General features: G+C 40.0%; 1 protein-coding gene across 3 annotated transcripts in view; it reads right to left on the bottom strand.

Moving 5' to 3' along the window:
* Positions 1 to 26,617, bottom strand: part of Anks1b (ankyrin repeat and sterile alpha motif domain containing 1B) — an 866,240-nt gene that overhangs the window by 724,967 nt on the left and 114,656 nt on the right. For all 3 annotated transcript variants that reach the window (XM_057757559.1, XM_057757560.1, XM_057757561.1), the window contains exons 4-8: positions 22,614 to 22,910; positions 15,191 to 15,266; positions 13,558 to 13,659; positions 10,508 to 10,621; positions 8,443 to 8,609 (exon numbers count right to left, since the gene is read on the bottom strand). In XM_057757559.1, the coding sequence (XP_057613542.1) occupies positions 8,443 to 8,609; positions 10,508 to 10,621; positions 13,558 to 13,659; positions 15,191 to 15,266; positions 22,614 to 22,910 (756 nt within the window). The remainder of the gene's footprint in view (positions 1 to 8,442; positions 8,610 to 10,507; positions 10,622 to 13,557; positions 13,660 to 15,190; positions 15,267 to 22,613; positions 22,911 to 26,617) is intronic.

Raw genomic sequence — 26,617 nt, 5'->3', positions numbered from 1 at the left:
GTGGGGCAGGAGAATTACTGTGAGCTTTGGACTAGCCTATGCTACAGAAGGAGAAAGAACAAACACACAATGACATAATAAGGTGTGCAATAAAGAACAAACACACACTGACATGATGAGATGCACAATAAAGAACAAACACACAATGACATGAGGTGCACAATAAAGAACAAACACACAATGACATGATGAGATGAACAATAAAGAACAAACACACAATGACATGATGAGATGCACAATAAGGAACAAACACACAATGACATAATGAGGTGCACAATAAAGAACAAACACACAATGGCATAATGAGGTGAACAATAAAGAACAAACACACAATGGCATAATGAGGTGCACAATAAATAACAAACACAATGACATAATGAGGTGCACAATAATATGAAAAATCATTCAAATTACAGGGAAAGCAGGATGTTGATTGGCTGGAAAATTCTTTAAACATAGCACAAAATGATAAGAAATAATTCATAACATGTTGGGGAATCTGAAATTAACAATATAAAGAATGAGACATATTTAAATGCTTATAGTAATTTATATAAGTTATTATATAAATAAAAAATATATTGAATTATATTGAATAAAGTACTTATATTAGATTTCATTAAGTTTTATTTGCAATTACCTAAAATATGACTTGACCTAAGATATTGACGATTTATACTGTGGAGGAGTCAATGATATAATTTAGCTGAGTATTTAATTTTACCTTCAAAACAAACTTGTGAGCCACTCATTACTGGAAAAAAACAACAGACTAGATTCTATTCATAAGTTTATACCAAAATCAGATATCAAACATACTTCCTTATTCCTATAACATGTTCAATTCCACAAATATTTATGAAGCATGCAAATATCTATGCTAAGCACATGCATACAGGTTAATAATTTCCCAATATTCAAGCAGATTATTAAACAAAGCCTAAACAGAAGACCCATTTACTACTAATAAAAGAAGATTATAGAATTCACATAACAAATTTATAAGCATTAATATTTGATCCAAATGTCAGAACTAAATATAGAAAGGTCATAAAAGGTATTAGGAAGAATAGTTTCAATTAAGTGATGATGGTATGAAAATAATTATATGTAGATAAAACACTGAACACAGAAATAAAGGCAAACACAATTAAGAGTGATGCATCTTACTGAAACATTGCACTTCCACAAGAGATTCCTGAGAGATAAGGTAGAAATGCATGTTGTAGCTAAAACAGTCAGGCCTTAAATGCGTCAGTTAAAGGTTGGAATTATTATAGTGAGGATCGGTGTGGAGTTTTGAAGAGTCTGCTTGCCTAGACGGTTGGAGGAGAATGCGTGGCTAACATCGCACTTTAGGCATAGCACGCTCACTGGGTGCCAGCACTCAGAAAAAGTGGGAGACAATGGTGAAAACTGAAGGAAGTGGGCAGGATGAGAAGCTCCTACAGTAACTGAGGTAGGAGGTGAAGGAAGTCTGAGGCCAGGAAGATGACAGCAATGATGACAAGCTGAGGATAAGTCATCTTTGAATATACTAGGGAAAGATGGGGGTCATCGAAAGGTAAATCATAGGCTTGGAATACACTGGCCAGAGCTTTTTGCATGAACCACTCACCCAAATTCAACCTCCCTTGTTGCAGAATAATTGTTTAACTGTGCAAAGATGTGCTGCGTTTGTTTATGTTACAGAATAATTGTTTACATCAAGATGCGCCACATTTGTTTAATTATGTGAGGATGTGTTGCTGTTTTACCTTGCCTGCCTAAGTCACCTGATTGGTCTAATAAAAAAGCTGAATGGCCAATAACAAGGCAGGAAGTATAGGCAGAAGTAGGAGGAGAAATTTAGGCTTGAGGAAAGAAGAAAGAAAGGGAAATGATAGGAAGACACCAGGGGCCAGACAGACAGACACAGAGAAAACAGGAAAAGTAGATCATACAGAATGAAAGATAAAAAGCTTCAAGGCAAAACATAGATGAACAGAAATAGGTTAAATTAAGTTAAAAAAAAAAGAGCTAGTGGGACAAGCCTAAGCTAAGGCCAAGCATTCGTAATTAATAATAAGTTTCTGTATCTTTATTTGAGAGCTGGTTGATGGCCCAAAAAAAATGCCAATTCTGCCTCCCTCATCTTCTGGGTATACTATTGACATTTCAGGAACTGAAATATGGGGTGAAATTAACTCTCATTGAATTTTACACCTTTTTTTGAGTGAAGAATCCCAGTGTGTAAGTCACACCCTTTGTCACGTGTGCTGTCCCTAAGACATACTGAGCTCCTTATGACTTCTATGAGACTGGTCCAAGAACAGAACATTTGACATACCAATAGAGAAATCCTCCACAAATACATGAAATAACTATTCAAAAGTCTGAACCAACTTGGTCAAAGTCTGCAAGACATAAAGATCACCATGGGATATCTTTAGCAACACAAAAGACAGAGAAACAGATCTTTTTTGCAGCTGAGAGAAGGTGGTGACTGTATTTTCTGATAAAGAAATTACCTTTTGGGAATTTCAAGTCATTCCCTGCTCATAAACCAACACAACAGGCTCATAAATCCATATAATTTCATACCCTACGTGGCTAGATCAGTCCCTCCATAAGAAAGATGGCTGGGATCCTGTGCTCCGAATAATTGAAGATGTTTTCTATTTATGATAATCAACAATAGCTCTTCTATTTGCCGTGTTTTCCTCGTGTGTCTCCATTCAATGACCCTTTGCTGAGAGACGACCACAAGAAGGACGCTGTGTTGGCAGGACAAATTAGAGATAAACCAAACATGGACCCTCTCATCACGGACTCTATCAGACGCAATCTGCCAATGTAAACAACACAAGAGGAAAACAACAAACCTTGTCAAAGTGAAGACCCATGAGGTAGCAGCTCAGGGGAGTGAGTGACTAACGTAGTTCCTCTTTTTCTCAGACATCTTCCTAGAAATGCTACAGATTTTAAAAGTTCTTACAGAGGGCCCTCCAGTCTGTCTCCATAATACTGGGGCTTTAAGTACACCATCATGCCTGGCTTTCTCTTTTCCTTACAAGGGCTCTGGGGGATGGACTCCCGTCCTCACATCTATGTCACAAGCATCTCACCAACTGAGCTGTATCCCCAGGGCCAGCACCTGACTTTTAGGCCATCTAATAGGACAGCTCACACTTCAGAATCTGGGCTGGAAATGAAGATTTTGCTATAGTATAAAGTGACATAAGAGAGAGGTCTTGGGGACCACTGAGCCACATCACACAGACCATGCTGGCAATCCCTAGATAAACAGATAGCATTGGATGCCTGTTTCCAGGTTTTCCTTTGGAGGAAACACAGAGTAAAACATTTCTTCCCTCTACTGTCTTACCTGTTTCTTTTAAACATAGGCTAATGAGACAATAATGCTTTTCCTATTTAGACCTAACCTGAATGATTTCCTGATTCAATCTGCTGTAATCCTCATATTACATCAGAGTTCCTACAGCCTGGTGCGTTCAAATCTAAGCACTATGCATATTGTTTATATAAGTGATTAAAATAAGACAATAGAATAAAGACAGTAGAGAAATTTTATATAATTTTATATTCTTTTGAAAACAAACTTCATGAGTTGGTAAAGAATATGAAAATATTACTTCAAAATTCCTATCCTAGATTATATAACGTTCTGATTCAACTTGGAAAATGATCTCATATGCATGTTATAAGAGCATTCAGAAACGATTAACTTTTGAATTAAAATGTAGGCAAGGTAAAATATAATTTTAACTTAAGTTGGTTTTTAAATGTAAAATCTCTTGGTTAATAATAATAAGGAAATAATTTTTAATTCATTTATAATGGTAAAATTATTTGAATAGAATCGAATGTCTCTGATTTAAAAAAAAAAAAACAGGGAAGTTCTTACATAAGATATCTGATTTTGTGTCAAATTCCTGAATCAGAGTGCCCTCTATTGGAAGAAGATAGGAAATAAAGGTTGTACCGAACTAAGGAAAAAGCAGTCCAAGTTCAAGTTACATCACGAAAATATAAAATACATTTATAAATGATGACGTTACAGAGCATATTTTCCTTTTATTTTTTAATTTCTTAATTAATTTTGAAGTTATGAATGATATGACGTTACAGAGCATATTTTCCTTTTATTTTGTAATTTTTTAATTAATTTTGAAGTTATGAATGATATGATGTTACAAAGCATATTTTCCTTTTATTTTGTAATTTCTTAATTAATTTTGAAGTTATGAATAGCACTAAAATGAACAAGTCAGGTGTTTTGGTGCATCTAAAACTAAATTGCATTCAAACTGATTGCACGTCGTATTGCTGGAAATATAAATAACAAAAATGTTTTCTATATGTAAAGCTTTGATACAGCACAAAAATAATTGTAAGTTTGGACTGTTGTCAGAGTATAGCATAGTTCAAACTTGTATCAGGATAAGAAGACAGTCTCTGTCCTTTCCAGATATACATACTGATATGTCAACCCCCAGAAGAGTAGAGCAAAGGACTCTGGGAGGTACCCAGGTGATGAGCACATAGCCATTGGTGGTGGATAATGCCCCCATGCCAAGCCAACCGAGAGCCTGATTTTTCTCTCTGTCCTCAGCCATGTGGCGAAACATGAGAAGACAAAGACGGGCACCCGCAAACCAGGAGGCAGGCTCTTCACAGATACCAGCTTTGCATGAAGCCTCTGGAATTGGGGGAAATAACCCTTCTCTTCAAGCTACACAATTGGTAATAGAATCAAAAACAAGATACTCCCTAGTTCTAGAACTTATACAAAAATGAACAAGTTAGAGAATTGAAGAAGTCAGCCATGACAAGATCTACAAGATTTGTTCTAGCACAAAAAAAAAAAAAATCATATTGTATGGTGTTATTCGTATCTAATTTCTGCTCTCATGTTAGGCCTTAACTGGCTTATAAAGATTCTGGCAGGATTTTGTTTCAATAGAACAACTAGATGCATGTTAAAATAATGTAGGGGCCTCTCTACAAACAACTGGTAAGAGCAGCCAAGATTTTTTTTTTTCTAACATGGACTTGCTGTGTAGCCAGGGCTAGCCTCAGGTTGCTATATAGCCCTACGTGGCTTGAACTTGTGATCCTCCTGCTCCAGCATCCTAAATGCTGCCATTCACAGATATCCACCATCACACCCAGCTCCCTCTCAGCTGGTTTTGATTTAGGGGCTATGACATATGAGCCCTTATTTTTTTAAAAGCCTTTCCTCGTTTCTCTAAGGCAAACCCATTGATGAGAACCACAGTCTATCCCCAGAATACCCAATGAATTGTCACCTTTAATCTTCCAAAGTATCAAGGGAACTCCCCTAGAGTTAGTCTCCTGATCTGTCTCTGTTCCCTGATGATACAGGGAGTGATATACAATGCAACCGGACTCCAGAGTCAGGATCTGAGTCTAAGTATTCCGGTCATGTGACCCTAAAGGAGAGAAATGATCAAAGTTTCCGAGCCTTCACTATCTCATCTGTAAAATGGGAGAAATAATAGTGTCTACTAGGTTTTATCACTATTCACCTAACCTTTATTTCCATCTTGGTAAACCATTCTTTCCAAGTTACACACGGATTCTGACCTCTGTATTTGCACGCACTATTTTCTTCAGGTTGTAAACCCCCTGATTCAACCATTTCAAGAAAAGCACAAGGTATATCCCACCTCCCCTTTCTCCAAGAACCCTTATAGTCTTAACGCACACCCAGGAAGCTCCCAGGGAACACCAGTAGATCCCTGATCTCTCGCTTCTTAAAGTTTCTTTGGCCACAGGGTAATGTACGATAAGAAATGCAGCTGAGAATTTAAAATTCCAGTTCTTGGTTTAAATCTTCAGTGTGGCATATGCCAGATGAGTCATTTCCCAAATTTATAATTTCACTATTAGGACTGTTTAGTAGTGGTTTGAATCACATAAAACATTAGAATAATAGGTAGCAAGCATCTATTAAGTATCAATTCATAATACACATATTTATTTTAGGTGTTAGTCTTGTCTACAAACAGTGATTGAAGGCTCCTTGAGATGGAAGTTTTGAACTCTCTGAAGTCAACTACAGTCTTGCATAGTGAATCTACATACCTATAATTTTGAACACGGCAATGGCTGCCTATACTAGGCAACCTAAAAGCACTTTATTAAGCTGTCTGTATAATGAGGGGACAATCCTTAGCAATGCTCGAGGAAAAATACTTCAACAAATGGAAACAAACATGAGACAGAACAGATGAATACAGATAAGAAATAGGCTATAGTAGGTCAAAGTAATTGGATGGCTTTTTGAACATTCAATGATGTTTCTGCCAGATGTATCTTCTGAAAGACCAGTTCCAATGATGGATTTTATCTGACCAAATTTTTTTATGTTTTTCTCATTTCCTAAAGATTAAATATCAAAATTCTAAGCCCAGTATTCAAACCACCTACACCTAACTACATTCATCCCTTTAATCGTATTTCTCATTCTTGCCCTCAGTAAATTCTATTACAAATAAATGGAATTACTTGCTCCTATGCATACTTTCTGCTACTCTGCATTACTTAACCTTTGGTGTTTTCATTCAACAGTAATTTCAAGGAATACAGGTAGATTATTTGTCACCAGAACTAAGAGTGTAGGAATGTCTAGGCTCAACTATGGAAGATTTAGTTTCAACCATGAGCATTCGTTTCTCTCTTGCTGAACCACAACGGAGTCTTCAGTTAGTGAAGCAAAGTAGCCACCTTCTCCAAAACGTATGTACACCAAGAGCCCCTATCCTCACTCCCTAAAACATATACGCCTATATCATACTCTCCAAAAAGAACACAGAGCCCAGGCACACAGGATTCAGGGTAAAAGAAAAACATTTAGAATCTGCTCGACTTTGTCTCTGTTTTCCTAACTGAATTTCTTGATTTTTTGTGAAGTAAATCTCTCTTGGTTTGCATATATAGCACTAGGAGTGTGTGTGCATGTGTGTGCATATTGATATTAGTGGTGTGTATGTATCTATATCTACATCAACACATATATATCAACACATGAGGAAGGTTTGTCTAAGTTTTTTTGTGAACATATTTAATAAAAAGTCTTTAGAGAGCATTGACCTAGAACATTAGGGCCTTGTGGAAATCTGTGGGTTTCGAAGGATGATCTAGAATTTGCCAATTGATAGAAAGCTTTAGGGATGGCTATAAAAATCCAGGCATCCTGTATTAGTTATATGGTTCAACTATGCTCCAAGTTCTAAGTGGCTTTCCAATAGATGTTAGGCTACAATAATCTGTACTTTGAAGATAGTTTTTGACTTCTAAAAGGGGCATTTTATGCTGATGAATATAAATATCTCATTAATAGAAGATTTTTATTTTGTAAAACCTATAAACTTCTGGTGTAAGGTATATATAATTATTCCAGTTATTTGTAATGGACTGGAGGAAGGGCAGTAATGGGACAGCCGCAGAGAAAAAAAAATGGAACAACAACCAAAAAAAGTAGGGCTGGGAGGTAAGTTTAGCTGTTGACCTAGATCAGCAGGTGCTTTGCAGAGAAACGGTGTCACGCCTCCCTTCCAGGAGCGAAACGAAGTGCAAGTTCCTGAAACGGACAAGCACCATACTTAGAATTGCTTTGAATTTTTAAAATAATATGACATACTTATCACAGTGTACTCTATTATATACTCTCGAGGAACGTGCGAGACTGCTCTAGCAAATCAAGTCCTAAAAGTGAGTAAATAGTTTGTATCAAAACAACCTGTTTCCTCAGTCCTCTACAGACTATGAATCATGCCTTCATGGCCAAAAGTGGGCTTATAACCCATAATTTAAAACTGATCAATTACATTTTTTTTGCTATTGTTGATAGAAAAAGCCACAATGAACAAGGATATCTAACTCATACTTTAGATCCTGAGGTCACAAATGGGACTCCCTGGGCATCTAATGTCATGAAAAGATGTAAGCTGAGCTGTCCCACCGTAACTAAAGAATTACACATGTAGTTTTGCTGTATTTTGTTCTTAAGGAGGAGTTATAGAGACAGCAGAGAGGACAGACAAAAGAAATGTTTTTTTTTTTCTTCAGGAGTCGAGGAAATTATGCTCAATTAAATTAAATATCCATTCTCAAAGAAACTGCAACTTGCATGTCACAGAAGGAAGTCTAACCCTAGTGACACCATGACAAACGATTAGCCCTGGGCCACCCCCTCAGTCCGTCCCCAGCATTCTTCTTCCCCTGTACCCGCTGCAGAGAGACAACCCTGTGAACAGTAGGGAAAAGCTCACAGGGAGACTGACTGACATTTGATCAGAGCGAACCTGATAACCTAGTAAGTCGACCATGCCACGGTGGCATGCGCCACACTGGAAAGACAGACGCAGAAAGACAGACGGACGCACGCGTTGCCTTCATGCCCCCCTTACTTACTACACTCTGGCTTCCATTTTTCCCAAGTTCTTCCTCTGAAATCTTGCTCAAATTATCTAAGTAGTGGTCTGAAATCGTATGGCACAAATCTTCGAAGGAATAATCCTTCTCCTGACAGAGTTTTATTTCATCTAGGAGTTTTGTGAGTTCCCCGGTGACAGTTTCACCTAGAAGAAAACAATTTTTTTTCAGATGTTGCAAGACATAGTGTTACTACAGTGTAATGTTAAGTGATGTAAATGAGACTACTATGTTGACAGAAGACAAAACACAGCAAGTAAGTAGGTAGAAACATCTGGCCAAAGCAAGGTACGAAGCATAATTAACATATTTTCATATTCATATATTTACATAATACATAGCCACATGTTTACATAATGCATATGACATATTAACATAAAGTAAGAAATGAACATGAGCATGCTAACAGACAGAGGAAGTTCAAAGTTTGGCTATAGCTATTCTTGGTCAAAATAGAAATCAGTATTGAAAGTTTAAGGACAAATAGTCCTAACTAGCCACAGGTTTACTTATGATAGGATCTGACTTTCTGTGGCGGCAGAATGGGCAGTGAACTCAGGGCTTCACACAGGCTAGGCCAGAGCTAACTGCTGACAGCACTGGAATCTATTTCTCCGTTTTTACTGGCATTTTACTCCACTGACAGAATCCATGACTCATTAACAAGCTTAAAATAATGTCAAAAACTTACTTCCTATTTTCAATGGACATAAATAGTATTAACTTCTTTAAACAAATAATTATGCATGTAGAGAATTGGGATTGTGAGATATGAGAAAAAGGGGGACACGGAGGAATAGACAATTTTATCATCTGTCTTGTAAGTTCAATTGACAAAGGGGCTAAACGCGTAGACTTCTATTTCTCCAAAAAAAGAAATACAATTGGCCAGTGGACACATAAAAAAAAAAAGTTCAACATCACTGACAATCAGGGAACCAGGAATTAAAATCACAAAGGGATCTCATATCTCGTGGATATCATCAAAATGATGGAAGAGAGCAGGTGTTGGTGAGGCTGTGGGTCAAGGAGAGCTTGCACGCTGCTGTGCGAATACATGCGCCACTGTAGAAAACACGCGTGTTCTTCGGTACCAGCATCCTACTTCTAGTGCTGACCTCAAGTAAATGAAGTCAACATCCTCAAGAGAAATACATATAGCCCCATTTTAGCTGAAACCCTACTTACGATGACTGAAATATGAGGAAAAAATTAAACATCCATGGTTGGAGAAATGGATAGGGAAAAATAGAAAAATAAATAACTGACCATTATGAACGCTTAAACAAAGGGCCCCTTTCTTTTGAGAAACACTAACGAAACTGGAAGTGATTTTGCTGAGCTGAATGAGGCTGAAATAAACAAATACTGCTCGATCTCGCATATATGGGCAACATATAAAGGTTAACTTATCAAGGCAGACAGTGGGATAGTGGTTACCAGGGACCGCAGTGAGAAGGGAATGATGGATCTAGTGATTAAAGCATTCACAGTTTCAGTTGGGGCGAACGAGTCAACTCAGGGCATCTAATGTATAGCACAGTGCAGTGAAGATGGGTAAAATACTATCGTATGTCCTGGAATTCCCCAGGACATTTGATATTGTTTGCACCACCAAAAAGCTGTCATTATGCAAAGTGATCCATTTGTTAATTAGTTTAAAAGTGACAGTAAAGTCACAGTGTGTGTGTGCATGTCAAAACTTCACATTATATGCTACAAACATAAAATTATTATTTGCCAGATATGCCTCAATAAAGCTAGAGAAGATACATTCGTGAAAATAGCCATTTCTACTCCATGTAAACTTTATTTCAGCAAGAATTGCTAACTACTTTGATCAGTGCCCTCTGTCAGCGCCACGAGCCCTCCCAAGCAAGCAGCAGAAAATCTATAAATGTTGACTGAGTAAGTACACAAAATGCAAAGCACAAGCCACAAATAACTAGACTGGAAATGTGCACTGGTGTTGGCCCATCTAATGCACTGATCTGACCGGAGAAGTCTGGTATGACTGTTTCTGGGGCTTTCCTCAGGTACGCACTTTTACTCTTTTGGGAAGGAGACTCGGCGGGAGACGAAAGGTGTGTCTCTTGAGGCACATCTTCCTGAGCATGCTCTCCCAGGACGGCTGACCTTCCCGCGCCTTCTGAATAGTCTGGGGATACAAATTTCTGAGGTTATGCACTTGGATTCGTGTGTAATAAAAATCAATAGCTATCACAAGTTCTTCAAAAAAGAATAAAACGAAACTGAAACAAACCCAGAGAACTTCAAGAGAAGCTTAATAAAACATTTAAGTAAAAGCGTGTGTTTCCTTAAAGATAAACATGTTCATTGGAGACACAAGTGCCTTTTGCTCTTGTTAAATATTTTCTGTTTGGCAATTTAAAGTCCCCCAGAAGGCGTGTCAAGTAGACGCTGTCACTAACACAGAGACTTCAAACCAGATGACTATAACCAACCTCTTGATGAAGTGGATGAAAAGGTGGTGTGGGCTTGAAAGGTAAGCATAATATCTGTGCTACATTTTATTTATATACAGAAAAAAATTCACCCCTGTGACTCTTGAAATAATGTCCTGTATGCAACTTACCTTTTGCTTTTGCTTTTTCTATAAAGACATAATAATAACAGCCTCGTTCTAAATACTTAATATGTTCACCTGTGTAATCCTTACGAAATTGGCATGTTCACTATTTCTAGCTCATTTTGCATAGGTCTGGGGCGATGCTGTTGTATTCGAGATCTGAGACAGAGACCCATTATGTGGCCCGGGCTAACCTTGAACTTGTGACCCTTCTGGCTTAGCTTCAGGAGTTCTGAGGTTCCAGGTATCCATCACCACACCCAGCTCTACCTCAATCTCAAAGACGACAACTTAAAAGAGGAGTTTTATTAATTCATTCCGCTAACAAATGGTAGAGCCAGGAGATGAAAACATGTCACCTTGGTCTTAATCCTAAGGGAAACTACACTGGCTACCCGGATAAATGTCAAAGAATATTCAGCCTGGCTAACACAGGAAGCACAGGGTATGTGCAAGACATGTTTAATGGCAGGTGCTCCACCTAAAAGTTCAGCACTTACGTAAGCCAGGAGCCTGTATTTTCACAGACGCCAAAGTTCTAAAGATTAATCTATAATTCTGGATTTTTTTTAAATGCCAGCAACTAATTTTGTTCTTAAGAAAACAGTGCTCAAGCCGGGCAGTGGTGGCGCACGCCTTTAATCCCAGCACTTGGGAGGCAGAGGCAGGCGGATCTCTGTGAGTTCGAGACCAGCCTGGTCTACAAGAGCTAGTTACAGGACAGGCTCCAAAACCACAGAGAAACCCTGTCTCGAAAAACCAAAAAAAAAAAAAAAAAAAAAAAAAAAACAGTGCTTGTACAATATGTGTGACCTAAAGGAAACATATCTGCCACACCCCAAAAGAGCTCAGCCTGGGTAGGGCTGGTTTATAGCCCTCTTCTGATGGAGGAAATCAGATCTCCCACTGGCATCCTTTGCTTGTATTCTTTATTCAGAAAGAATCATAAGGATCCACTCGTGAAAATGTGTGTTGTACGCCAGCCAATTGTGTCCTCGCACCCTTAGAATATTTAGATCAAAGGACAAGTCTACAAGGCAAATTCTACCAGGAAAAGGAAGAAACCTGCAGAATCGTATCCTGAAAATTTCTAGACCATGCAGTAACTATATAAATTTAACAGCAATATTAACAGCAACAATAACAACAAAAATCCTTGTAATTTGTAATGACAAATTGGTAATTTATAATTGGGAAAGCCATTGATAAATTGACTTTATTTCAATACCAAAGACATTCAAGAAAGGAAATAATATAAGGTATTTTCCAGTGATAGGAAATATTAAAAATTCTCCTAATATGCCCCAATGCAAACTGATGCACATAATCAACCTTGGCCTTTAATGAAGCAGACAGTTTGCTCCGACAGGATATTTTTATTATACTGAACCATGTAATATGTTTGAAAACCCTAAAATTTTATCCTGCCCCCTTTTAGTAGGAAAATTTTATTTTACTTTCTCCAAAAGATATAATATCCACAAAAGTCAAGGATTTTTAAAGTTCCATTGAAGGCAAAAGTCTAACCTGAAATATAAATGCATTAAGGATAGACGATAGATAAGAACAAGGTATGCCATCTTTATTTTTAGTGTTCATCCAACTTGACTTAATTAGAATTAATATGAAAAGTCATACTTGGATTCTCTGATTCATCTGGAGATGTTCTGACCTGCATTCAACTTCTTTATTGACAAAGAAACAAAATTATAGGGGCCTAAACTTCCGGGGAAGGCTTTAGAAGTCAGTTAAGAAAGGAACATGGTGACCATTTAACCTCCATACCCATTTGGCTTTCCCTGACCCCCATATCCACATTTCCATAGCCCCAACTGGTTTTCATTCATAAGTTTTCTTACAAAGCAATGCTGGTCTTCAGTTTCCCACCTGATAAGGAGTTGTCTTGCTTCTCTCTCCACTACTGCCCTTGTGACCTATCTACATGCAGGAGGAATGACTGGCGTTCTTTTGGCCAACTACACTTTCGGCTGTTGGTAGTTCAGCCTTTATGTACTATTTCTGCTACGGGCACGGGGCAGAAATATGAGTATGAGCAAGCAAAAAAGAAATCTATCAGAGCTCCAGTGTCCTCATGAGTAAGGTCGATGATACATAGCTACTTCATGATTATAGAAATCAGACAAAATTATAGAAAAGTCTCTGAAAAATACCTTATGGTATTATTCAAAGGGAAGATAATATGGGATCCTTCCCAGTTCCTAGAGCCTATTAAACTCAAACCAGCCCTCTCCACATTTACTACATGATTTTTTTAAACATTTTTATATCAAGTAGTACATGAGTAACTCCTTCAGTACAGAGTAAACACAGAACGAAAACATTTAAATGAATTATTATTCATCTTAAAATATGCCAGGAAAAATATGGAAATAATGAGCTAATTCAAAATCAAACGCTAACTCAAAGCCCCGAGTGACGCTTACGACAGCTTCAATTTAACCGTGGCTGTAAGGCAAAGTCATCTATCATCCGATATTGCTTACCTTGCAAGAGCGTGGCGATCTGGAGAGATTTCTGGGACGGATGCTCTTTCAGAATGTCTAAGACAGTTCTACCTAAACTGTCCTTGATGTTGGCATCAATTCCTGGAGGAAAAAGGGAAACTAGATGTACCACTGGAGTGTCCTCGGATGATACTGCCAATATGTAACTGTTCTAATTTCACAGGCATATAGGTCAAGCACCGAAGGTGCCTTAGAAACTAAGTTATACACATAAGACTTTAGCAGGAGAGAAGGCAGGGGCCGAATGTTGCTAATAATGTGGAAAATCCTTGATAATGAATCGACTCTTAGAGTTCTCCGACACTGTTATAAAGATTGCTTTGCAGGACCACAGAGTCTCTTTGGGGTTGTGGCTAGTATATTAAATAAATAGTATACTATCAAAGTAAAAAATATTTCTTACTTATAAGCTAAAATCCTAAAGTGTAATGGCGAAGTGATTTGTATAATCTGTATAATTCAATTTTAAAATGTTAATAAATGATAATCATACATATTATAATGTAAGAACGCTTAGAATATTCAATGCAAGCAAACTTGAAAGAGTCTAATTATTTCAAGTGTCTATGGACTGTGTACTTCAGATACCCTGGACGCTCATTTCTTTCAGATTATCTCCAGGGCCGGCCACACTCATAAACTATTTAAGCAAACCGACCTAACTGTGTGACTGAGACATTTCTGCTATGATTTTAGTTCCAAAATTATGTGTCGCACTAAAAAAATTTATTTTAACGCAGCCATTAGTTCCAGCACTCTAATCCAGTTTGTAAACTTTCCGAGCACCTGATTTCAAATGAAGCCAGTGTGGAGCATTTTACCCCAGATGTTGGTTCACTGTAAGATTACTAAATACCTGCTTAAGTTTATGTGAGAATACAGGTGGTATGCATCTAACTCGTGTCTCAGGTCATTTATTCTATTACTATGCTGCATGTCAAAATTAAATAACATGAGCATTTAACATAGTGAACACAGGAAAAAGGCACGATAGCCTGACCATGGCTTTCGTTCACAGAGCCAATAAACACACTGCACTACAGACCGTGGCTCACATCAACTGTGTAGAGGAATAATTTGCACTCGTATCTTTCAAGTCTCAAAAGTCTGACCTCGATTTCAACTTACCCCATTCTGGTCAGAATATATATATAGATGATAAGTAAGCCTACCTTTGTTTTTCCTTCAAAATATTCCATCTAAAATATACATTTTAAAAATAAACCTCCATAACCAATGAACAGCTACTCGGCCAAGGAGTAGCGAGAAGGAGAATTTGCCCTAAGGAGCAGGGACCCAAATCTGTATGACCATGGGTCACAGTGGAAAATACCAAGAGTCCACACCACTGCCATAACTCCTCAGGGGCCAGTCCCTCCATCTTGCCGGAAGCAGAGATCTTCCTTCTCCTCTTGGCGGTTTCTTCAGCTCGCTTGGATATTTATATCAACCTTATCTGAACATCAAAGCCCAGTTCCACACGGTGGGACTCCCTCTCTGCAATTTGGAGGAAGGGGTCGTTTGTGAAGAAGGCCGCCATCTTCCTTCAGCTAACCCTGAAACAGCCACAGTAGCTGGCAGGACAGGCTTCCGGGAGCACAGTGATAACTACCTGTTTCTAACAGGACTCGCACCACGTCCACCTTCCCAAACAAAGCCGCTTCGTGGAGAGCGCTCCCCTTTTCTGTCTGAGAAGAAAAAGAAAAAAAGACAGAGCTGCATATGGAATTCCCACAGATTGTACAAACAGCCACTCTTACAGATTCTGTTTATTCTCAGTACTCTGGGTCAGAGAAGCAGCAGGGAGGGAGGTGTTCCAGGAACAACATCCAGAGACCTGTGTTTGAATAGTTAACGCTATGTTAAGGAAGTGACTCACCTTCTCCTTGCCTTAGTGGTGCTCAAACATCAACTAGGAGCTGAACGCCCTTTGCAGCAGGCTCTTGTGAGTGCCCACGAGTTCCCTCAGCGGACATCTATTAAACATGATTATATGTCCGAGGAGCAAAGGGCGTTCTCAACACAGAAATATCTCCTGGACGTTGTATATTCCCACCGCATTGAAGAAGACAAATCTGCAGATAAGCGTCTGTGGTGAATGAAATCTAAACAGTTTGAAGTGGCTCTCAAATCCTGGATGACCTCCATTTTCCTCTGCACACTCTCTCCTCTACCCGTAAACCTCCAGCTGACCCATACTCCGCGCTCCAGGACACTGACCTTGTTCATTCTCAACGCTGTTCTCTGCTGTTCTCGCCAAGGATCTCAGTTCATTCCTGAACAGGCAGCTCCAGCTCTCAGCCCTCTAGATTTGGATAACGCTCAACTAAATGCTTGTATTTCAGCGGCCAACATGAATTATTGAATTCACTAGGAGAACTTGTTAAAAAACACAATCCTAGCCACACATGGTGACACATTCCTGTAATCCCAGCATTTCAGAACCTGAGGGAAAGGATCACTCCCAAGTTCAAAGGCTCACATAGCGAGCTCAAGGCCAGTTTGGGACACACAGCATGACCTGTGACTTCATCTAAAAACTGAAACAAAAGAAAGACCGCAGGACTGCAAAGGGGATGGCCGAGTGAGCTAAGAACACTGGCAACTCTTCCGGAAGACCCAGGTTCGATTCCCAGTACTCTCATGGCAACTCTCAGGCCTTGCAACTCCCATTCCAGGGCATCTGACACCCTCTTCTGTCCTCCTCAGGCACATGACACATATGTGCTCTACAGACACAAATACAAGCAAAACACCCACACACATAAAATAATAATAGTGATGAAATGAAGAAAGAAAAAGAAGACAGGAACAGATAGGTAGGAGGGAAGACAGGAACAAACAGGAAGGAAGACAGGGAGGGAGGGAGGAAGGGAGGGAGGGAGGGAGGGAGGGAGGGAGGGAGGGAGGGAGGGAGGGAGGGAGGGAGGGAGGGAGGGAGGGAGGGAGGAGATATAGTAAGGAAGAAAAGGAGGCGGGAAGGAAGAAACAAGCCCTTAGACTCCTGGAACCCCATTCCCAGTTTCTGCTTCACTGACCAGGGATGAGGTCCAAGAATCTCAATCTCTAACAAGTTTCCATGATGCCCCGAGTCCAAAGAAGTATACTTTGAGAACGGTCAACTACATGACAGTCAGAATCTTAGCTTAACGTTACTTCATTACGGAAACTGTTCTTTGCCCCCCGGAAATCCATGGTTTTTCTGTGTACTTCGTATCCATATGTATTTTCTTCCCCTAACATTTATAATAAATAACACATCATAATTTTGCTCCCCGAATCAACCATAGGCTCAGTGGAAAGGCAAACAGCTTCTCTGTTTTCCAATATTCTTCCTCGAGGAAGATCAGGAAAGATTTCAAAGAGAAGGGGATTTTTAGGCTAACACAAATGTTCTCTGCTTTGATTTTTCTTTCTCTCCTAAGAATCTAACTAATGTCAATTAGTTCCTCAGTGTTTGCTGTGAGTAAAGTTAATCTGGCAACTTTGCCTTTCTGCCTTATAAGGTAGCCACGAGGTTGATGTTAAAACCTTGATTTGAAGCACACTATCACTCATGATGACGTAAGATGCAAATGTTTCTTTAATTAATAAATATGTATTGTGTAGTTAAAACAACCCAAAATAAGCATATTGGGGAAAAGGATTAGAGAACATGGAATATCGATGAGATCTGTATGTATCTTCAAGAAGTATGACTCAAGTTCTCTGATTAAAATGTGACTGCTATGGCAGGCGATAATATAAAAGGAAATAAAAGAGCAGTTCATGAATATACAGCTCTGAACTGAAGGCAAAACTGCAGAAACAGCTTCAACTCTTTACAAAGTATTTCTATGTGGACAGAGGCATTTTCCCCAGTTCTTGAGAGTAGATAATAAGTGTCCACTTTAATCTGTGTGTTGCAGTTTGGGTATCAAATATTTCTCAAAGGCCATGTGTTGAAGGCTTGGCACCAGATGATGACCTTTAAGAAATGGGTGGTAATAAAGATGCATTTGAAGGATATTGTGGGACCCTGGCTTCTTTAACTTCTTTTTTATTTAAAAAAATAAAAAACAACTAAAAGAAGTTTCTTGTGTGCAAGGGGTATATGCACACATACTGGAAACAGAGGTCAATGCTGTAAGAGGTTTTCTCTTTGGCTCTTCCACCAATCTTTTTGGCAGGGTCTCTCACTGAACCTGGAGCTCACTATTTTGGCTAAACTGGCGGGTCAGCATCCCCCAGACCCACCTGCTTCCGCCTGCCAGCTCTGAGGTTGCAGATGTGAACAGCCATGTCTGGTTTTAAGTAGATGATACGCATCTACTCACATCCTCATGCTGACACAACAGACACATCGAGCCACCACCCCACCGTGTTTCTCGTGCTAGTCACCGCGAGGTGAGCATGGTTTACATGTGAGTCTCATTGTGGTATGCAACCTTACCACTATCCTAAAACAAAACGAAAGAAACCAGAGACACTTCCTGTGAACCTGCTACTGCTTCAACCTTCTCCCCGAGATCTCACTTCTCTTTACTCCACTCTGTCAAGAGTCCCCTTCAAGCACAGCGGAAGGCAAGGCCTGGTACTCAACTCACACTCAGTGAACACATGTGAACACACAACTGCATGAAGCTACACTGTTGGTGTGCCTCTTGTAACTTCGTCATGGGGAGCTTCTCCACTAAATAATTCTTTATCCCGTTTCTTCCCTTTGCTGTACCTTTTCCTCATGTAACCAACCATTCCACATTTCATCTTTTGGTTTTCTAGAACCAGTTCCCTACAGGCTAAGCATCAATTACATCAATCCCCTTGTCCTACAAACTCAGTTACAAACAAGTCACCAACCAAACTGTTTCCTTTCGAATGCCAAGCCCTATGAGACTGTGGCCACCACATGAAGAACTCTGCCTTTTGCTCTAAGAGGGAAAAACAAGGGAGGTTTAGGAATAGAAAAGTAATATGACCTCACTTCATGGAATGGGGGCATTTCTAGCTTCTATGCTGAAAACAGACTAAACAGAATCTGTTATAGGCTGAACATCTATATCTCCTCCAAATCCAGGTGTTGAAATTTAATCCATACTGTGGATCATTTGAACATAAAGCCTTTAAAGAAGTAGTTAAGTCTTAAGAATAGAACGCTAATCTGATGGTACCAGGGTCCTTCTAAGATGATGCCACAGCTGAGAACTCACTCTCCATTTCTATGTGGAAGAAAGGTCACGCGAAGGAAGAAATTAACAAGGCAGGAGGACATTGCTTACCAAGAACTAGTTTGGCTGAGACCCTGATCCTAGACTTTGTAACCCGTGGGGGAGTGGGGGATGAATGCCTCTTATCTAAGCTTCTCAGCCTATGGTATTTGTTAGAGCAGCTTGAACAGGGAAGAGAGGCAGGGGGAAACCAGAGAAACATAGGATGCGAGAGATGGAGAGGATGTGGGCTAAGGTGGTACTGTGGACGGTACTGTTAAATGGTGATATTCTGTACACAGCTTAACCGCAGAGCCTGGAGGAAGTGTTCTGAGGAAATGAAGGCAACGCATGAAAGATGCCCAAAGTCTGGGGACAGCGGAAGAAATGGGAACGGGCAAGGACTTGGCAGCCGTAGAAAGAAATGGATATAACAGCTAAACGTTCGGTTTGGGAAATAATGAGTCCGCGATGGTCATTAGCCATGCGGTGATACATCCAGGAGGTAATTACACACAGTAGTTTAGAGTTCAGAGTAAAGTCCAGGGAAAAAGAAATAAAGAGAAAGGGAAAGGGAGAGAGGGAGAGAGGAAGGGAAGAGGGAGGGAGAGAGGAGAAGGAAGGGAGGAAAGGAAGGAGGGAGGGAGGGAGGGAGGGAGGGAGGGAGGGAGGGAGGGAGGGAGGGAGGGAGGGAGAAGAAGGGAGGACAAAAGAAAGGAAAGGAATTTGGTACTTAGTAGATAAATATGTCTTTGGAGCTAAGAGGCTAAATGAGGTCAACACAGAAATAAGAGCAGACAAAAAGGAAGCATGTCTGCGTGTCAGGTCACGGGACACTGACCTGTGGAGATCAGATGGCAGCAGGGAGCAAGGGATGAGGTGAGAGGCTACACGGCTGGCTCCTCCTGTTATATGCCTTCGACAATATGAATTTGCCAATCTGCATATTTTATACGGAAACCACTAAGAAGGCGGGATTACTTACACACGTGTCCTCTATGCTCCTGACAGGACCTTAAACTTTAGGCCACCTTGATTTTTAAGGGTTTTTCTCATTATTCCATCCCATGAAAACCTACAAATGTCTGTCTCTGCTGCCAGCTCCCACTCTTCTTCCAGACGCTAGAGTCTCTAAGTTATTAGCTAACAGTTCTCAATCACTCCTGGCCATGGCGAGTTGATTCTGCCTTACTACACTGCGATATGGCCATCTGTGTCCATCTCAAACACATACTAGAATTTGTGTTTTCCTGTTGAAGCTATACCTCAAGAATTATGGGATATGTAACCTAATAATACTGAGTTCAGGCTATTTTATTTTCAAAAGTAATCACAAAAATAAACAAATATAAATCAAATCAGAGACAGGGGATAACAACTAAAAGGAATTGTGAGATCATGAGAGGTCATTTTAAAGACAAGAAATATGCTAATTTTGTTGTGTTCTTGTGTGAATGATACAGCTAAGAAGGAAAAACAAAGTTAAAAAGAGCGAGACTATTGCCAGCATGACCTATCCCAGTAGACAGGGGAGCCAGACCCAAAGGTACAAGTGTAGCATTGAATGGTTATAAAGAGGAAGTTCACTTAAAGGACCAGGAAGGAGAGACGGGTCTGTGAGAGGTCTCAGCGGAGGAGTGCTTGCTGCCAAACCTGACCGCCTGAGCTCAATCCCCAGAACGATGAGGTAGAAGGAAAGAACTGACTCCTCTGACTCCTCGCAAGTTCTCTGACCTCCACACCTGCCATGATGTACACACACACATGCACACGCACACACATGCACACGCACACACATGCACACACACATACATGCACTAAATAAAAATTTAATGTTAAAAATAGTAAGATATTTGTGATTGTTTCTTTTTTCTCAGTGAAATAAAAGTCACACTAAGCTGAGAGAGAGTACGGAGAGGGAAGGGTTGAAATCTGGGGAAGGTTTTGTTTGTTTGCTTTTGTTTTTGTTTTTGTTTTTTTTTCCAAGACAGGGTTTTTCTGTAGCTTTGGAGCCTGTCCTAGAACTAGCTCTTATAGACCAGGCTGGCTTCAAACTCACAGAGATCTGCCTGCCTCTGCCTCCCAAGTGCTGGGATTAAAGGCGTGCACCACCACTGCCCAGCAATGGGGAAGGTTTTTAAATTATCTAGAGAAGTTAGAGAGTTAAAAAGTTTATTTAACTGAGATGTATTCATTATACATACCTCACCTCCCCTGCACTATAAGTTGCTAAAAGTTAGCTGTACTTCATTCAACCTTCCGTTTCAACAGCTCCCGGAATGGCAACTTACACTTTTGAGTTTTAATTGGGAAATTTTACAGAATATTCATAGAAAGTATGATTGACTTTATGTTGTGTGAGTGATTGAACTCTTCAAGATTTGATAAGTGAAATTTTAAGGAAGATATACAGTTAAATCATTCACATAATATATGACTTTCACTCGCTAGTCACCAAAAATCAGGTTTAAAAAATCTGCAGAAAAGAATGGTAATTGTAATAATGTGAAGTGTGAGCTTATCCCTACTTTCTTAATTGGGCTGACTTTATTAAAAAAAATCTAAGTAAAGTATTTATAAGTAAATATAAGACAGGCTGGACATCCCCAATATAAGCACTGAAGGTCTGAAAATACTTCAAAATCTGAAAGTTTTAAGGATTGACACTATGTCATAAATAGAAAGTTGTATGACTTCCTCATGACAGGTGATAGTCAAAATGCAGGTACACGAGAAATTGTTGGAAATCACTTTCAGGCTGTATGTACAAGGTGCATACAAGACATAAATAAACGTCAAATGTGTTCTTTGGTCCTTTACCAAAATATTTCATTATTTTATAGGTAAATGCCCCCAAGCCTCACAATCATCAGAAACGCTTCTCTCCCCAATTATTTCCAATAAGGGAGAGGCAACCTGCATGAAATTCGGCCAGACAGAAGTCAAAGTATTTTGTTTTTAATAGTTCAAATATGCTGTAATTTGGAATTGCTTAGGGAGAGAGGGGAAAAAACGCAGAAAAAAAATTTCCAGAGAAAATACCACAAATATGTAACAAATATGTTACATTTTAAATACACATGGAAGGACTGGGAAAGCGGCTCATTGGGTAAAGTGTGTGCTGCAAAAAGCATGAGGACATAATGCGTCTGTATAAACCACATGCACACACACACAAAGAAAAAACGTGGAAAAGAAACAAATACAACCAAAATCAATTCACTTTAACACTGCTAATTTTCAACCCGTGACTGCAGCAATGTGATGAACACTGAATCCTCAAAGCCAGCTAAAGTTCATTCTCCACCTTTGAGCAATACCAGCAGGCATCATCTGATATTAAAAATGTGGGGGGGAAACTGGCTTGAGTAATAAAATTAAATCTTTCCTTTCCGTAAGGCAGTAACTGGAAAGTGGAGAGAGAGTTCAGTGGCTAAAAGCCTGTTGCTTTTCCAGGGGACCTAGATTCAGTTTTCAGCACCCTCAAGGCAACTCACAGCCCCCTCTAATTCCAATTCCAAAGGAATCTGGCACCTTCTTCTGGACTCCAGGGGCACTGCACATACACGGTACACAGACATACAAGCAGGTAAAGCAACATAAACATAAAACAGAATTTTAAAAAGTTTTAGTAAGTTGAACCGAGTATACCCAAGAGTCTGGGAGAGGTTTAAAGAATTTACTGAGAGGTATAACAGAAGTGAAAGACTCACTGATACAGGACAGGTTAGATGCTACCATAGTCAAGGGAAAAGAGCACCAACAGTGAGCCGCCTGCTCAACTCCTACCATCCATACTAGCCCGAGAGCAGCATCACCTTTGAATGCTCGGAGGGCTAAAACACTCACTTGACAGCTCACATCCATTCCTGCCTCCAGCAGCACCTGGACCACCGCCTTGTGACCATTACGGGCAGCGAGGTGAAGCGGCGTGTGCTTCCGGGTGTTACAGCTCATCAGGTTTGGGTGTGCGGTTATGATCATCTTCACCACTCTCAGCCGTCCGTAGAGGGCCGCCAAGTCCAACGGGGTCTCAAGCTTGCTGTTCCTAATCGTGGGGTCCGTGAGCTCTTCCAGGAGAACAGCAACTACTTCCGAGTGTCCATACTGAGCGGCACAGTGCAGGGCGGTTTCGTTCTCATTGTTCTGTTCAGGGCAAAGGTACAAAAGGCATGTCTTCAGAGATGTGCTTAGCTATCAGAAACAACGATTTAAAACTTGGCATGTGTGGAAATGTAAATTTAAATGCAATATATTTGGAAAATATACCTGATCTTATTATATTTGATAAAGTAATCATCATGCTTTAGTCTTATTACTTCAATGTGAGAAATCAAACTTTTCTCTACATCACATAGTCCAACTTCCAAGAATGATGATTTAGCCAGGGTCCAGATGGTCAATGTTCCCTGCACTGTACATGCCTCCATTATATTTGTTAATAAGGAAGATTAATAACAATTATAACATACTTTTAATGGCTGACTTTACAGACAAGACTTGAGATGATAAATTCTTGATGATTAGAGATTTACAGAAATGTTACCCAACTTGTTTCATTTTATTTTAGATAAGTAAAAAAGAAACATTGCTTTCATTATCAATACGGTCAGTAATAAATATAAATCATTGCTTCTCTTCTTGGCAAAATAGAATGAAGAATTGATCCTTTCGAAACACAGGTAAAAACCAAGCCTAGAACCACAGTCCGGCAAGCAGCCAAGAACACCAGAGTACGGCATCTGCCCCGACAGGAATTCCTATTGAACAACCAAACAGATTTCTCTAGAAATTTAACAAGTTTTCTGTTTTTGTTTTTTAATGAATTCAGTAACAAGGCAAATTGACCCGTCATCCAATTGGCACAGATAGATGGTGGTCTTGTCAGTCGGGAGAACTGTGAAGAAGAAATATTAATGACAGAAGTGAAGTGATACTGAATAAGGGCTCTAGAAAGATCAGCTGCCCTTACCATAGTTAACGCATGGCGCAGCTCGTGTCTCTACTCACTTGGTCCTCGTTAGAAGATGGGAGCAATCATTATCATCACCCTCACCTGCAGGGTGAGGTAACTGAGGCACCAGCCACTGGATATTAGGTCTTTGATTCCATAGACATTCCATGGTGTGGGGGGGAGAATGAAGTTAGACACTATGCTTCAAGTCTCTTTGTGTTTCCCTACAGCCTGTGGTGGGACAGCATTACTGTTAATGTGCAGCTAAGACTCACTTGACAGCTCACATCTCTTCCCACAGGACCCTAAGGACTGCAATGTGAGGTTGCCTGTAGCCCAGGATTTAAACAAGTAGCCCCGACCTGAAGTCTGAACTATCAACATATACCACCTTCTGTCACAACGGTGGGGATTATACACACTGGCTAAACAGCTACAAACTATCAAAAGCTGTCTTATTAACTCCTAGAGAAATCTTACAAGTTTGGTACTAATATATAGGCTTCACGGATAAGGAGTCTAAAATTGAAAATGTCACGCTACATTGAGGAAGAATCGGGATCTTTTGTACCTGTCAAAACCTAAAGCCCACACTCTCGCTGCCTCCATCTGGGGCTACAATGCAATCTTAAAATTTTCCAGAGATTCCACCCAAAAAGCACAGAGTTGAGAGAAAATGGCTTCTTAAATAGTAGCTCCTACAGAAACAAAAAGAACAATTCAAACCCAAACAGATCTTAATCTTCCAGGACCAAAAAACACCACCCCAGACTTGTGCTGGACCAAAGAAAAATGTAAACCAGTAACTTAAGGGGCAAGAGGAAAGATTTGAAACCACAGGGCATGAGAAAAAAGATAATACCATACTTTCTGCATTATTGCCATATAGTACCAGAGTTTGTCTTACTCTTAATTAATTGTGGAGAACTTCATTCATGAGCACTGCATCTACAGCATCCTGCCACCCTTCCCATCTCCAACTCCTCCCCGCTGCCACTCCCTACCAAATCCATCCCCCCAGTTAGCACTGGCCTGTATGTGCATGAGTTTGGGGATGTCCTTCCCCGTTTTATTCCATGGCCATCATTTGCATCACTGCTTTTGAACAAAATAGAATGGCAAACAGGACCTACCTGGAAGTGTTAGCAAGCCCCTCATCCACAACCCATTTGATCCCAGAACCATCCTCATCTGTGTAACAAGAACACTGTCTTCTCTATAAACCATGCTGTGTGGTTCACATACCAAACAATAACATGTATGGATTCTTTTTCAAACATTAAATTATAAGACTGGATTATTTTTAAACATAGACTCTCTGATATTTTTAATCTGGATGTTTTATGAGCTCGGTGGGAGCCCAAGGTTATTTTAAAGCATGAAGATACGACATAGAAAAACATGCTCTGCTAACTGGAGTTATTAAACGTACAGTGCATACAAACCAATGACATCACAGTCCGCAATTCCGGTCAGTTATTCTCAGCAAAGGTCTGAAATATTAAACGGAGAATTCCAGAAATAACTCATACGCCCTAAATCACATGCTGATCTGAGCATGATGGAGTCTTGACCATTCCACGCTAGCTCAGTTCTGACACGAATCATCCCTGACCACACTTACTGGTCATCTCATCCATCAGACCCACCGCGCGACTGCGGAGCTGGTACGAAGTCACCCACGGCACGGAAGCAATGATGCAAATGTGGACCATGATGCAAAACGCAGATGGACAAGCGAACTCTGGCACAGTGTGGCAATGCAGCAAAAGTATGAGAAAAGCATTAAGTGAGATCATTTAAAAAAAAAAAAAAGGATAACTAGTGAAATACAACATAAGCACTGGCGCTTTTCCAAGTAACGACAAAAGCATTTTGAAACGGAATAGCTTCCAAATGCTTTCCAAAAGAAAATCTAAAGGGACATGGGATTATTGGTACCAAGACCCACCAGGGGTAGTGGACAACAATGCACCCCACATAGGGAAAGGGAGACAGCCACATAAGGAGTCAAAGGTCCTCTTCAGAAACCACAGTGAAACACGACAGTGCATAATTTCAATGTCATGACTGTGTGATTGGCTAAGGAGCTGAAAACCCTTGTTAAATATCAACTGCATTTCTCGATAGATAGATCATGGGCAGATTCTTCTTCTCTAAGGCCATGGCCCCATACAGACAGCAGGAATGAAAATCCCTACTTCACTAGGCTGTGATATGGATTAAGGTAACACAGATACGGTCCTCTGCCCAGCTCCTGTCACACGGCAAATGCTCCGTAAGTAATGAGACGTAAAACAGCAACATTAGAGTGAAGCCCTAGAATCCGAGTTCAATTTTGGGTCACCCAGGGGCATGTGGCCTTAAACAAGTTACTTAGCTTTACTGAGCTTGGTTTTTCATCTATAAAATAAGAAAGGTAATTTCATTTCGGAAAATTACTGTAAGAATTAAGTAACATTGTGCAGGTGGAAGCACCTCAGAGCAATGCCTGACTTCCCTTAGTAAATGTGGGTTTTTTGTTCTTTCTCGATGTTCTTTGAATACATAAATGTTTCTAATTAGCTAGAACATTTCTGTGCCATTGGGAGGGAGCTAAGATTCAAGTTACGTATAAGAATAAAATCCTCACATCTGACTCTCGGGAGTAGAGGTCTAGAGGGGAAGATGGATTTCAAATTAAACGTGCCGAGGTGCTGGGAGGACAGTTCAGCTGAGTAACATCCCCACAAGCATGGGGCTCTAAGCTCCATCCTTACAACCCACATTAAAGTTAGAAAAAAAAATCAGGCATGGTGGCACAGGCTTGTAGTCCTGGTGCTGAGGAAGCAGACGCAGAAGGGTCCCTGGCCTCACCAGCCAGCCAGAAAATCCAGTCAGTGAGCCCCAGGTCCCAAAC

The sequence above is a fragment of the Chionomys nivalis genome, chromosome 25 (genome assembly GCF_950005125.1).
Source record: "Chionomys nivalis chromosome 25, mChiNiv1.1, whole genome shotgun sequence".
NCBI classification, from domain to species: Eukaryota; Metazoa; Chordata; class Mammalia; order Rodentia; family Cricetidae; genus Chionomys; species Chionomys nivalis.
Note: the sequence above shows the minus strand (reverse complement) of the source record. Positions and strands in the feature narration are given on the sequence as shown.